The 12797-nt window shown below is 33.4% G+C and overlaps 2 protein-coding genes across 7 annotated transcripts in view; both read right to left on the bottom strand.

The window, feature by feature from the left end:
• Positions 1-12797, bottom strand: part of LOC137404472 (target of rapamycin complex 2 subunit MAPKAP1-like) — a 181017-nt gene that overhangs the window by 89289 nt on the left and 78931 nt on the right. The gene's annotated exons all lie outside the window — the stretch shown is intronic.
• Positions 715-11838, bottom strand: LOC137404054 (uncharacterized). Its single transcript, XM_068090211.1, has 5 exons — positions 11755-11838; positions 7185-7325; positions 5301-5441; positions 3205-3345; positions 715-997 (listed from the first exon to the last, which is right to left on the bottom strand). The coding sequence occupies exons 1-5, from the start codon at positions 11805-11807 to the stop codon at positions 715-717; spliced, it is 759 nt and encodes a 252-aa protein (XP_067946312.1). The 5' UTR covers positions 11808-11838.

Here is a 12797-nt window from a genome sequence, read left to right as displayed (position 1 = left end):
TAAGTACAAAAGACCACCTATTTAATGAGTCTTAACATAAACGCTGCTAGTAAAAGTAGAGGCTGTCGCTTAGTGTAAAGGAATCTTTTACAGGACTAGGAATTCATAAGTTTGAAGAAAATCTTAGTCTTTATAAGCAACTCATGTCATCACCCGTTGCGCCACTTCAACTGGTTTGTTTGTTTCTGGGTCGGTTACATTTATCATCAGGTAACTTTATGCATATTTTGTTTGTATTTTTTAGATATGCGTTTGTTTTCGGTTTTACTACTACATATGCAAAATAATTATGAATTGGATATATTGTACATTGTATATTTTTTGTAATAGGAATACTTGCATACTATTTCATGAATTTGATAGATGTACCACCCACACTAAAAGTTTCATAGTCAAATAAGTAGAAGATGTCTCGGTTTTTTTATCATACCGTTAATATTGTGAAATTAACATTTTATCAATTATTAAACTAATGTCTTGGTTGCTAGTTCTGCTGCAAACTCGTCTGTGTAGCCAAAGCAAGAAGTTGGACACATCTACAAACCTTAGGGTCAAATTAATTCTCAAAATATTTGCAATTTATTTATTCCAAAAACGGATTTTACCAGTTATTGTAACCAAGTAATCACTGTATTGAAAGGTTCATAATTGTTCTGGAAGGGTTGATACCCAGAGATGTGTGAAGCAGTAATTGGTGTGCTATATATAATCGACCTATTTTTTTCTTCCCTGTCTAAAAACGTTGAAATATTCCCGAATTGTGTGGATTCCTTCTTGGCATACACCATACGGAGGAGATACTAGTTTCAAATAGCCATCACATGTCAGCTTTTGAAGGTTGTTAAGAGCCATAACCCTCTCATCGATCTTTGTAAGTTCACAGTTAAACCTAATGTCTAGCTCCGTCAACGCTGTGAGATGAAACACAGCCCCGGGTACGTCCTTCAATTCATTTTTCGTGATGTTAAGCTCTTTCAACTGACTCAACTTGCTCAGCCTACATAACAACGGTAGCATATCAATATAAAGTCAAAAAGCAATTAAAATGTAATATATTTTTATAGAGTTATCAGTAGGAGTTTTCTTGAGTGATCTTGGAAATTATATCAGCTAACAAACTGACAAAGCAAGTTTACCAGCAGCCATTATAAAGCTGTTACGACATTTACTCTGTTTACCAAATATAGTAACACGCTATCAAAATGCGGTTATATTTAAACAATTGATAAATGACATATCATGAAGTTTGACCGTAATTGAACAACATAAAAGGTTACAAGCATTCATGTACTGTAGCAAAACCCACAAAATGTGTTATTAATAGAGTTATAGGTGTGATATTTAATTACCATGATAGTAAGTGTGTTATTAATAGAGTTATAGGTGTGATATTTAATTACCATGGTAGTAAATGTGTTATTAATAGAGTTATAGGTGTGATATGTAATTACCATGGTAGTAAATGTGTTATTAATAGAGTTATAGGTGTGATATTTAATTACCATGGTAGTAAATGTGTTATTAATAGAGTTATAGGTGTGATATTTAATTACCATGATAGTAAATGTGTTATTAATAGAGTTATGGGTGTGATATTTAATTACCATGGTAGTAAACGTGTTATTAATAGAGTTATAGGTGTGATATTTAAATACCATGATAGTAAATGTGTTATTAATAGAGTTATAGGTGTGATATTTAATTACCATGATAGTAAATGTGTTATTAATAGAGTTATAGGTGTGATATTTAATTACCATGGTAGTAAATGTATTATTAATAGAGTTATAGGTGTGATATTTAATTACTATGATAGTAAATTATTATTCAACATGATTTATAAATATGGTAAAATCTCAAAGATAAACATATCAGTTGAAGCAGTCAACTGTTTAGTAAAATAAAATGCTTTTGAAAGCCATAACTGGTGAATCTCATCTAACACTGTATAAAAACTATGGCTGAATATTTACCAGTGAAAATATAGAGTAATAACCAATAAAGAGACTTATTGTTACATTGCGTGAAATACATGTGAACTGAATCTAGATTTAGCAATGTATAGATTTAGTGAATTAGGTCTGTAAATATACTAGTGATTGTGATATAACAGTGATATACTAAATATCACTATTATATTAATAAAGGTCTCAGTTTACTATGACATACACATCGAACACATATTTTAAACTACCATGAAACCTCTAATTTAATGCCAAGGCGCTCTATTTTTTAACCCTTCCTCTATGGTGGCGGTCAATTGGAGGTGGTGTTCAATTAGAGGTGGTGTTCGATTAGAGGTTTGACGGTAACTTTATTGATATAGTTTTACTCTTTTCATATTTTACTTCAGTTCAGGTTCAAACCTCTTTTCATTTACAAACTTCTGTTTTGGCAAACTTTGAATGTCATATATTGGAAACTGCTTTGTAACATGAGACAGAGATTTTTTCACAATTCATGTCATGAGTCAGAATAGGTGTAAGTAGAGCTGATCGTAAGTTGTGATTTGATTGTATAATAATTTACTTTACAGAATTGAAAACTATAGTAAATAAAAGTAGTTGGTGGAATGGCAAATATATTTATAACAAGTAAAATCTTAGTTGTGATTTTATTCGCTGATATCAACCTTGTTACAACCAATTGAGAAAACTTGAACAGTTTGTGGTCTCAGTCTTATAATGTTTATGATAATATTTAAGGATGATAATCAGTGGTCGAGTGGTGAATAATTTATTGGGTGGTCTCGACCACAAAAGAGTAGAAATAGTAGGTAGTAGTAGGAGACAGCAGGAGGTACAAAGACCTGAGGAATTGACAAGTTATGTGTGGCTACCATAAAGTAAGATAGATTACATTACATTAGGTAATTGTATCTTTAAATTTTATTTTTATAAACTTTTCAGCAGACGGCAACATTTTAAAATTTTGGCAAAAAAAAACAAATATTAAAAATGAGCAAATTGGTATGGCAAGGTTTGACGGCACTGAGTTAGAAACCCTCATAGAATCTGTAATTGAAAGTTTAGACATGGCGCATTGAATGATCAATTTTTCCTTTCGAAAGATCAAACTTTATAAATATGTTTATATATGAAGGCTAGAGATGAAATGATTCTGCAAAAGATTTTGAAATGTAGTGTTGGAGAACATACTCATTTTGCTCAGAAACTTCCTACAAAAAAACTGGGTTTTACTCACGATTCAGGGAGGTCCTGAAGTTGGCAGTTGTTCAAGAATAGCTTAGTGAGAGAGGTTAGAGATCCAATAACTTCAGGGAAGCCTTGTTTGAAGTTGTTTTCAGTTAGCCATAGCACCTTGAGATGAGTCAGAGAGGGCAGACTGTAATATAGACATCTGACAAATTAAAGGTGTAATAGTGTAGATTCACAGGCTATGATAAAGTATCTCAGTACATAAAAAATGAATTTGTTCCATTATTAAATGAATCACTACAGAGCAAATCTGCAGATAAATTAAATGTTCTGTTGTAACAATAATTAGTGGATTAGATAAATTATATATTGAAAGGAAACATTAAAGACAAAATATCTGGGTGTCAGCTGGATTCGAGGAGAACTGAAATTTTTTTTTGAACTTTCCTTTTAAAGAGGCTGCTTTGCTTTATATTGGCATATTGCCAGGTATTATATTTGTGATGAGTTTTATGACAATATGGAATCAATCCATAATTTATTCCTGTCCATGTAATGCATTGATTATTAGATCCAATTTATTATTTTTAATTGAGGAAAGCTAAATCTAATAAATGAAACACGATGTACAATTATTACATGGAAGGATAGAAGACATAAGCTAAAGAATTAATTCCTAAGAAAATAATATTAAAAACATATTTGGTCCTCTTATATTTTAGATGAAGGGTGTGAATGATAAGACAATAGTATAGAACTCTTCAATGTAAACCTTATACATTGCTGGCTAGTACATCTTGGGAGTGTTTTACATCACAATAAATGTTTAACCTCTATTTGAAGGATACCTTTATTTGAACATCACCTCTAATATAGCACCACAATAAGGAAAAGATTAAAAATGTTCACAAAATGGTACAAATAAATTGATAATGACTTGGGTACATTAAAAACAATCAATTCTTTCCTTGTTGCTGTAATGGTTGCCATGATTTTAGTGACGGTATATTGGAGAAAGTCTATCGCCGCCGTGACCATAACTACGCTCTAATTTGAAGTCACTAAGGTCTAAATCTGATCCATTGTTTTCCGATTTGTTCATGATGAGGTTAAAGGTAGGGCCACACGTATCGTGTAATTTCAACTAATCTGGGAAATTCCATTCGTATGAAATTTCTGACCTGCCACACGGAGTTTCCCCACCACGGATTCGTACGAAACTAACTTTCAACTAGCCAATCAGAACGCGGTGATAAATTGAAGCCGATTCCGTTTCAATCTTTCTGGATATGCGTCAAAGAAAACGACCTTCAACATTCAACTAACCTTTTCAACCGACCAATCAAACAACGATTCGTAGGAATTTCTGATGTTTCGTCAAATTCAGGATTCGTTCATCGTGCGCAACCAACGATGGACGAATTCGTCCAAATGTCAATTCGTACGAATCGTTTCATCCAAATTTCGCCGATTTCGTGAGAATTTTGTCTCGTGTGGCCCTACCTTTACAATCCGACGTAAAGACTTTCAAGTGTTTTGATTAATTATGAGCATACCTTTTAGGAACATCGAACAACCTAAGAGCATTAGCTATTATCAATGTAACAGTAGCAATTGTTATGGCATATCAAAGTCCATTTTCTAACACCAAAGCTTTAAGTTTTTTCTGTAAAACTTTGAAAATGACACCATCAAACTAACTATAAACTGTAACCTGCTAATATGACTTTTTTAATGTAGATCTTTTTTTCAACTCGATCTGATACTTTGATGTAGGCCTAGATGCTAAAATGTGTTAGCAAAAATGTTGAGACCCACGGTATTAATGTTGTTCTGTCCGAAGAAGGGTACAAAATATAGGTGACATTAGCATCGCTTAGCCGAAAAAAGGTTTAAAATTATTCTCCCAAAACTAGTAAAAAGATAAACCGCCATCCTCTATTTGAACGTCTCCTCTAATATAACGCCACTATAAAAAAACGATTAAAAAATACGGTGTTATAGCGCCAAAAAAGAGGTCTTACAACAACTAGAATCATTATTATTATGAAAACTGATATATAAAATGTCCTGAGGTATAGTGATGGAGAATATGCTTCTTTTGTATAGAAACTTCCTACAGAGAGACTGAGTTATACTCACGATTCAGGGAGGTCCTGAAGTTGGCAGTTGTTCAAGAATAGCTTAGCGAGAGAGGTTAGAGATCCAATAACTTCAGGGAAGCCTTGTTTGAAGTTGTTTTCACCTAGCCATAGCACCTTGAGATGAGTCAGAGAGGGCAGACTGTAATATATACATCTGATAAATTAAAGGTATAATAGTATAGGTTTACAGGCTATGATAAAGTATCTCAGTACATAAAAATGGATTTTTTCCATTATTAAATGAATCACTACAAAGAAAATCTGCAGCTAAATTGAATGTTCTGTTGTAACAATAATTAGTGTTTTAGATAAATTATATATTGAAAGGAAACATTAAAGACAAACTATCTGGGTGTCAACTGGATTCGAGGAGAACTGAAAAATCCTTTTTCAACTTTTCTTTTAAAGAGGCTGCCTTGCTTTATATTGGCATATTGCCAGGTATTATATTTGTGATGAGTTTTATGGCAGTCAGTGTGATCGCACAGTTGAAATATATTTTCTGTCATCAAGGATACATAAACCATAAGTGCTACCTAGATTAAATACACTATGATAATCACAGCGATTCCATTCGAATACATTAGGATTAGATAAAACAGGATACAATAATGTCGCATCATGAACTAATGTAGCACTGCTATCTCCTGTACTGATATGGAATCAATTCATAATTTATTCCTGTCCATGTAATGCATTGATTATTAGATCCAATTTATTATTTTTAATTGAGGAAAGCTAAAACTAATAGTTGAAACACGATGTACAATTATTACATGGGAGGAGAGAAGACATAAGCTAAAGAATTAATTCCTAAGAAAATAATATGAAAAACATATTTGGTCCTCTTATATTCTAGGTGAAGGGTGCAAATGGTAAGATAACAATATAGAACTCTTCAATGTAAACCTTATACACTGCTGGTTAATACATCTTGGGAGTGTTTCACATCACAATAACTGTTTAACCTCTATTTGAAGGACACCTTTATTTGAACATCACCTCTAATATAACACCACGATTGGGAAAAGATTAAAATGTTTACAAAGTGGTACAAATAAATTGATAATGACTCTGCTACATTAATAACAATCAATTCTTTCCTTGTTGCTGTAATGGTTGCCATGACTTTAGTGACGGTATATTGGAGAAAATCTATTGCCACCATGACCATAACTACGCTCTAATTTGAAGTCACTAAGGTCTAAATCCGATCCATTGTTTTCCGATTCGTTCATGATGAGATTTACAATCTGACTTGAAGACTTTTAAGTGTTTTGATTAATTATGAGCATACTTTTTAGGAACATCGAACAACCTAATAGCATTAGCTATTATCAATGTAACAGCAGCCATTGTTATGGCATATCAAAGTCTATTTTCTAATACCGAAGCTTTAAGTTTTTCTGTAAAACTTTGAAAATGACACCATCAAACTAACTATAAACTGTAACCTGCTAATATGACTTTTTTAATGTAGATCTTCCTTCCAACTCGATCTGATACTTTGATGTAGGTCTATATGCTAAAACGTGTTAGCAAAAATTCTGAGGCCCACGGTATTAATGTTGTTCTGTCCAAAGAAGGGTACAAAATATAGGTGATATTAGCATCGCTTAGCCGAAAAAAGGTTTAAAATTAGTTTCCCAAAACTAGTAAAAAAATAAACCGTCGTCCTCTATTTGAACGTCACCTCTAATATAACGCCACTATAAAAGAACGATTAAAAAATACAGTGTTTTAGCGCCAAAAGAGAGGTTTTGCAACAACTAGAATCATTACTATTATGGTAACTGATATATAAAATGTCCTGAGGTATAGTGATGGAGAATATGCTTCTTTTGTATAGAAACTTCCTACAGAGAGATCGACTTATACTCACGATTCAGGGAGGTCCTGAAGTTTGCAGCTGATCAAGCGTAGCTCACTAAGAGATTTAAGAGCTCCAACAACCTCAGGGAGGCCTTCTTTGAAGTTGTTGTAGCTCAGCGCTAGCATCTCCAGTTGAGTTAGAGAGGATAGACTGTAATATATACATGTGATAAATTAAAGGTATAATAATATAGGTTCACAGGCTACAATAAATTATCTCAACACATAAAAATGAGTCTGTTCCATTATTAAATGAGTCCTTAAAGAGCAGATGGGCAGCTAAATTGAAAGTTTAGTTATCATAAAAATCTGTAAATTATTAAAATAAGCCCCAATTATCAAATGTAATAGTAAGGAATCAATTCATGATTAATTATTGTACATGCGAAATATTGATTAATTGATCTATTTAATTTTTAGTGATTTTAAAATGAAAGAAAACTATTAGTTAAATATATGAAGCACGTGCATCCTTAATGTTACGCTTTAAATACTATTTTGACAAAGATTATTAAAAATCCAAATATCTAAGAAAAGTCATACGATTATGTGCACGTGGAGGGAAGAATTAGAAAGTTTTGGAATGTAGTGTTGGAGAATCCCGAAGAACCTCTACTTACGAAATTAATTCATTCCAGAAGCCATTTCATCAGTAGAATACTTTGTAAGTAGGAATGCATTTGCTATGCAAATGCCCTAAACCATTTCAACCTCCAGAAAACTCAGACAAAATATTTTTATAAATTATAAATACATATAATGGTTAAAACCTGTAACAAATACGTATTACAATTATGATATTACATAATAAATGGAAAAGTACACTTGGAAAGAATAGAGAACAGAGGAATAATGAATAAAAACTATGAACTGTTGGTTATATTTAGCGTTAGCCACATAGATGAGGGTATGCAAAGACAGCAGGAAATGAGACAATACTGTAGTTGTGAGAGAAGCTGGTTGCCATATTGTTGATTTGGTTTGATTTTGCTCAGAATAAATATTTTATAAACATAAACAGAAAAATTTATGTACATCGGCACTAACTGAACAACTGTATGTCATCATACAAAAAGCACAGAACTTGAATTGGTAAAAGCTAGAGTTGTGCTACTCTGTAGGTGATATACAGTGTACAGTGTGATAACGCCAAATTACACAATTGGGATGTAGGCGGCCAGTGCTTGAAAGATAAAATTAAATGTAAAGGGCTGGCTAAATTGAAACCATTCACAGTTAGTTCAAAATGAACACATAGAGTAAAGGTGAAATTATTGTTCTCAATTTTTTTTATATTAAATTAAACAAATGGGTTAAAAACCAAAAGTTTTCATATCTAAAAACATCTTTTGCAGGTTTAGGCAGTACATCTACCAGGAGAAGTTAGAAGTTTTGTGTGTAAATTACTTTGTTTTGTAGAGGTTATATTGTATACTTCTTTTGCCTAGAAGTTTTCTACAGAAAGACTGGGTTATACTCACGATTGAGGAAGGTCCTCAAGTTGGCAGTTGTGCATGTGTAACTCAGTAAGAGAAGTAAGAGTCCCAACAACTTCGGGGAGACCTTTTGTGAACTTATTGTCACCCAACCATAGCATTTTCATATGAGTCAGAGAGGACAGACTGTAATGTACACATGTGATAAATTAAAGGTGTTAACTGTAGAGGTATCAGAATAGAATCCTGCAAAATAGGATTTTATCACGTTGCAGCAGTGATAGTGTGTATATATTGTTCAGCCAGATAAAGTGAGGCCTCCGTAAACAGTGCTAGTATTGAACATGTGACACAGAAATATATATATAAGTACAGTAGATGCTCATATAATGTAAGTAATCCGTTGCAGAAACATTTATATTGCAAGGACTTTATGTTATATGAACAAACAAATTAAATTGTAAAATTGCATAATCTGTTCTAAGATCTTCTAAAAAAAAGACTAGACAGCTGTTTAACTTAATTTAATGATTTCACAGTAACTTTAGTGTGATTGATTTGTATCCGCAGCTTTTCTCTGTTTTCTTATCACTTTCACTCGGGTTTATAGTCCATGATTACAGTGGTTTTACAATAAGTGCCTTCCTTCTGTTGAGTGCATCTGGTTACAACCATACTTAATCATACTCGCTAGTATATTACTCGTATGCAATACTCACTATATCATCTGTGAAACTGCTCGGCGATAATGTCACTCATACTATTGTTTTTTATCGTTTACCCGTAAACTACGAATTACAAATTAAATCGTCCGCTGGAGTTTCCGGCAGTGCTAAGCTTGACGCTTCCACACTCGGACGTTTATTTCTATCTCTGAAAATAATCCACACACTTCTATAGCACAAAACACCTTCAATGTTTATTTACATCGAATTTTTCATTCTTTCAGACAGCAAGGTCTAGTCTGCAAAAAATAATGAAAACCATTTATGTCGACAATAATGTAAAACAAAAATATGTTAAATCTCTATTTTATATAATAAGAGCGTTTGTCTAATTCCCTTTACTTTATCGACATGCCTAACAAATTCTCATGGCAAACTAGACTGTCAGGATATTAGCATATATATAATATTAATAGAGGTAAATCAAATAAGTCTTTACATCAGCTTTTTTCTCAAGTGTAGCATGAGAAAAAGCGATATTTTTAAAGCTAGCTATGAGATTCTCGCTATTCAAATCAAATTTGAGATCATATATGTACACTGACTTGACAATTTACCACATATGGAATTTTGTACAAAGTCTGAAATAATAACTTTACATAAATTATTGTCGTTATGTGGAATTCATGTGATAGGAAGTATTCGTTATAGGAGCTTCTACTGTACATATAAATAGCTCAGTAGTCAAAGGAACAAGTAGATATAAATAATTCAATGATTTACTATTGGGGTCCTACCATGTTTTATGACGATTTTGATGACCCGACGACAGGGATATTTGAAAAGTGACAGACGAGGCGACCATTTAGCACTGTAGGTGACAAGCGATGATGATTGTGTAAGTAGGCTTACTGAAGGTACGGCTACACGTAACAAACTTTTTGTTGGTTCCGAATTTTGACCGAAATCTCGAAATGAACGCAAAACACAGAATTATCTGAGCTGTGCATGCCCACCGAATTCGTTGACGAAACGCTTTTAACTGGCTAAACAAATTATTAGTGAGCGCAATTCTCGCAGCTTTAGCAATTAGTATTGTCCAAGACACGTATTACGATACATAATAAAAGTACGAAGGCAATTCAACATAGTACACACGATGTAACTGGTTAGGTTGCGCTATCGTTGGTTAGCGAGCCTGATTCTAGCAACTTATAAAGTATATGTAGTCCGAAGCACATAATGTGACATGTAATAAACATATCACGGCAATTCACCAGTAAATACGATTCAACTAACTTGATAGTGCTAATGATAGTAATACTTTCTACCACAAAACTTTTCCTGCTAAAAAGGAAATTGTTATTATTAAAAAAGAAACGATTTGTAGCTATAGTGTATAAACTACAAATACCAACAAGAGCGTAATTTAAGCAGTTGCATCGCGTGTACTACGTTGAATTGCAGTCATACTTTAATTGTGTGTAATTATATGTCTGTTGGACTATACTAATTGCAAAAGCTGCTAGAATCGTGCTCGCTAGCACGGTTCTAGCAGCACAGAATAATTTTGTGTGCATCGTTCATTTTGTGATTTCGGTCAGAACCAATGAAAAATTCGGTACATGTGGCCGTACCTTTACTGACTTATTATTTGTCTATAAATCAACACGATCAAACAAAAGTTCGCTAGTTTCTGTTTGAAGCATCTGGCCCAGCATTTATAGACTGCCAGGTAATTTAAGTAAACAGCAATGAAATGCCACGACACACTGACAGCTAATCCGTTTCCAAGTCTGTGACTGACAGTGATTATTAAAGACAATCTCGGTCTATTTTCAGTACAAGTGTAGCCCTAAAAACCTAAGACGCCTGTCACTCTTTGCGGAGTAATCAGCAACGCTCCCAAACATCACTAATAAGTTTGTGAAGGTCGTTGGTTGAGCCATGCTTTTGATTAGCAGAAGTTCAAGCTGAGCAAGTTCCCGGTTTTCATCGAAACCCAGTGCCACCAGAATAGATATTGGTAATAAAACAACGAATGTGAAGAAGGAGATTGTTTTGATTACCAACTTGAAAGAGGTGACGACAGTGATTTTAAAAGTGACGACAATGATTTTAAAAGTGACTATTCTGACGACAACTTTGTGTGGTAGGACCCCCACACCAATACCGTGGTAATAGGTTACATATTCTAGCAAATGAGGTCCTTTAGTACCTTTTTTCACCAGAGTTTCACTAAAGTATATGTTGCTGTAATGTACAAGTTACTGTAACAAATTAGTTAGATATATAATAACATTTACAATGGATGAAGGAAATGTAAGGGTTATAACTTGGTATGAACTACAGACTGATAATATAGCAGGATATTCCTATACTAAGGTATGGTATGTCATTTATTCACCTAGTTTATTACAGTTAGAAGGAGAATCACTACTCTGGTAGTATAAGTGAAGGTAATTATGAACTGTTTTACCTCTCCAACTGGCAGTTCTCTGGAATGTTCTCTAAACACAGCTCCCTCACCATAGGGCAAAGTAAGTTCAGTGAAGGAATCTTTCCTTTGCATCTAAAGTGTGTAATGGAGACTTCACCAACATCATTAAGTAATTCCTCTACTGTTTTGTCTTGAAGAGAAGCAAAGAGCCAATCGTAAGACTTTCGTGTAGACAGACTGTACTGAACTTTGTAGACTATAAAATAAGTCATGAGAATATAATAAACGCCTTATATTATTTACAACTATGTTTTCGTCATATTAACAACAATAAACTCTAAACAGAAACAAAGAACCATCATCCTTCTTGAGATGGACTAAAGTTTATATCTACTGAGTGTTTAGAAAAATTTTATAGTTTGAAGATAAAACATAGATATCCTTCTCATAGAGTTATTTTACCACAAGTCAGCCAATAACATTTGATTATAATTAATACTCATAGGATACTTCTCAGCGTCAGCCATGTAATACGCCACTGCAGGCTAATACAGCTTCAAACCTGTCTGATCTTGTAAATTGTGCCAAACACAATAATTGTAGCATTATATATATACATGTATATATTTTTTTTAAATATGCAGTCATCCTGATAGCTTTCTGAGAGCTCTGTCACTTATTTTCCTGTGGTTCACCGATGAGCCGATCATCAAAACTATATCAAGCTAAGAGCGTCAGGCCGAAGTAACGGACTGAAGAAGAGGCTTTAAATTCGCAAACACTTTGTGATTGATGACGATTGGCAAACATAAGAGTACTAGTTTATATAAAATAAACGTGTTTATATAAAATAATATGATTCCCAAAGTTTGTCATATGTTTTTGGTAAGATCAGCTATAGCTATTATTAGAATCGTGGAATAAAGAATCCGTACCGAAGAAGATTTCATCTCGGACCCTCCCATTCACCAGTCCAACGCCATACCGATTCGGCAACAGAAATTGATAGACTTGCTAGGCCATATTTGTCGCTATATGGGAGCAAATACCATGACGCAAAGTGATGGCATACTGTTGATTAG

This window comes from Watersipora subatra, chromosome 9 (genome assembly GCF_963576615.1).
Source record: "Watersipora subatra chromosome 9, tzWatSuba1.1, whole genome shotgun sequence".
NCBI lineage: Eukaryota > Metazoa > Bryozoa > Gymnolaemata > Cheilostomatida > Watersiporidae > Watersipora > Watersipora subatra.
This window is presented reverse-complemented; position numbering and strand designations above follow the sequence as displayed.

Bases quoted from the DNA above. Each gene is read 5' to 3' on its own strand.
- LOC137404054 (XM_068090211.1), bottom strand. From the start codon at position 11,807: ATGGTGAGGGAGCTGTGTTTAGAGAACATTCCAGAGAACTGCCAGTTG. The intron at 7,326-11,754 runs GTAAAACAGTTC...TATATATTACAG, and splicing joins GAGAACTGCCAGTTGGAGAG to TCTATCCTCTCTAACTCAAC. The intron at 5,442-7,184 runs GTGAGTATAAGT...TATATATTACAG, and splicing joins CTTCAGGACCTCCCTGAATC to TCTGCCCTCTCTGACTCATC.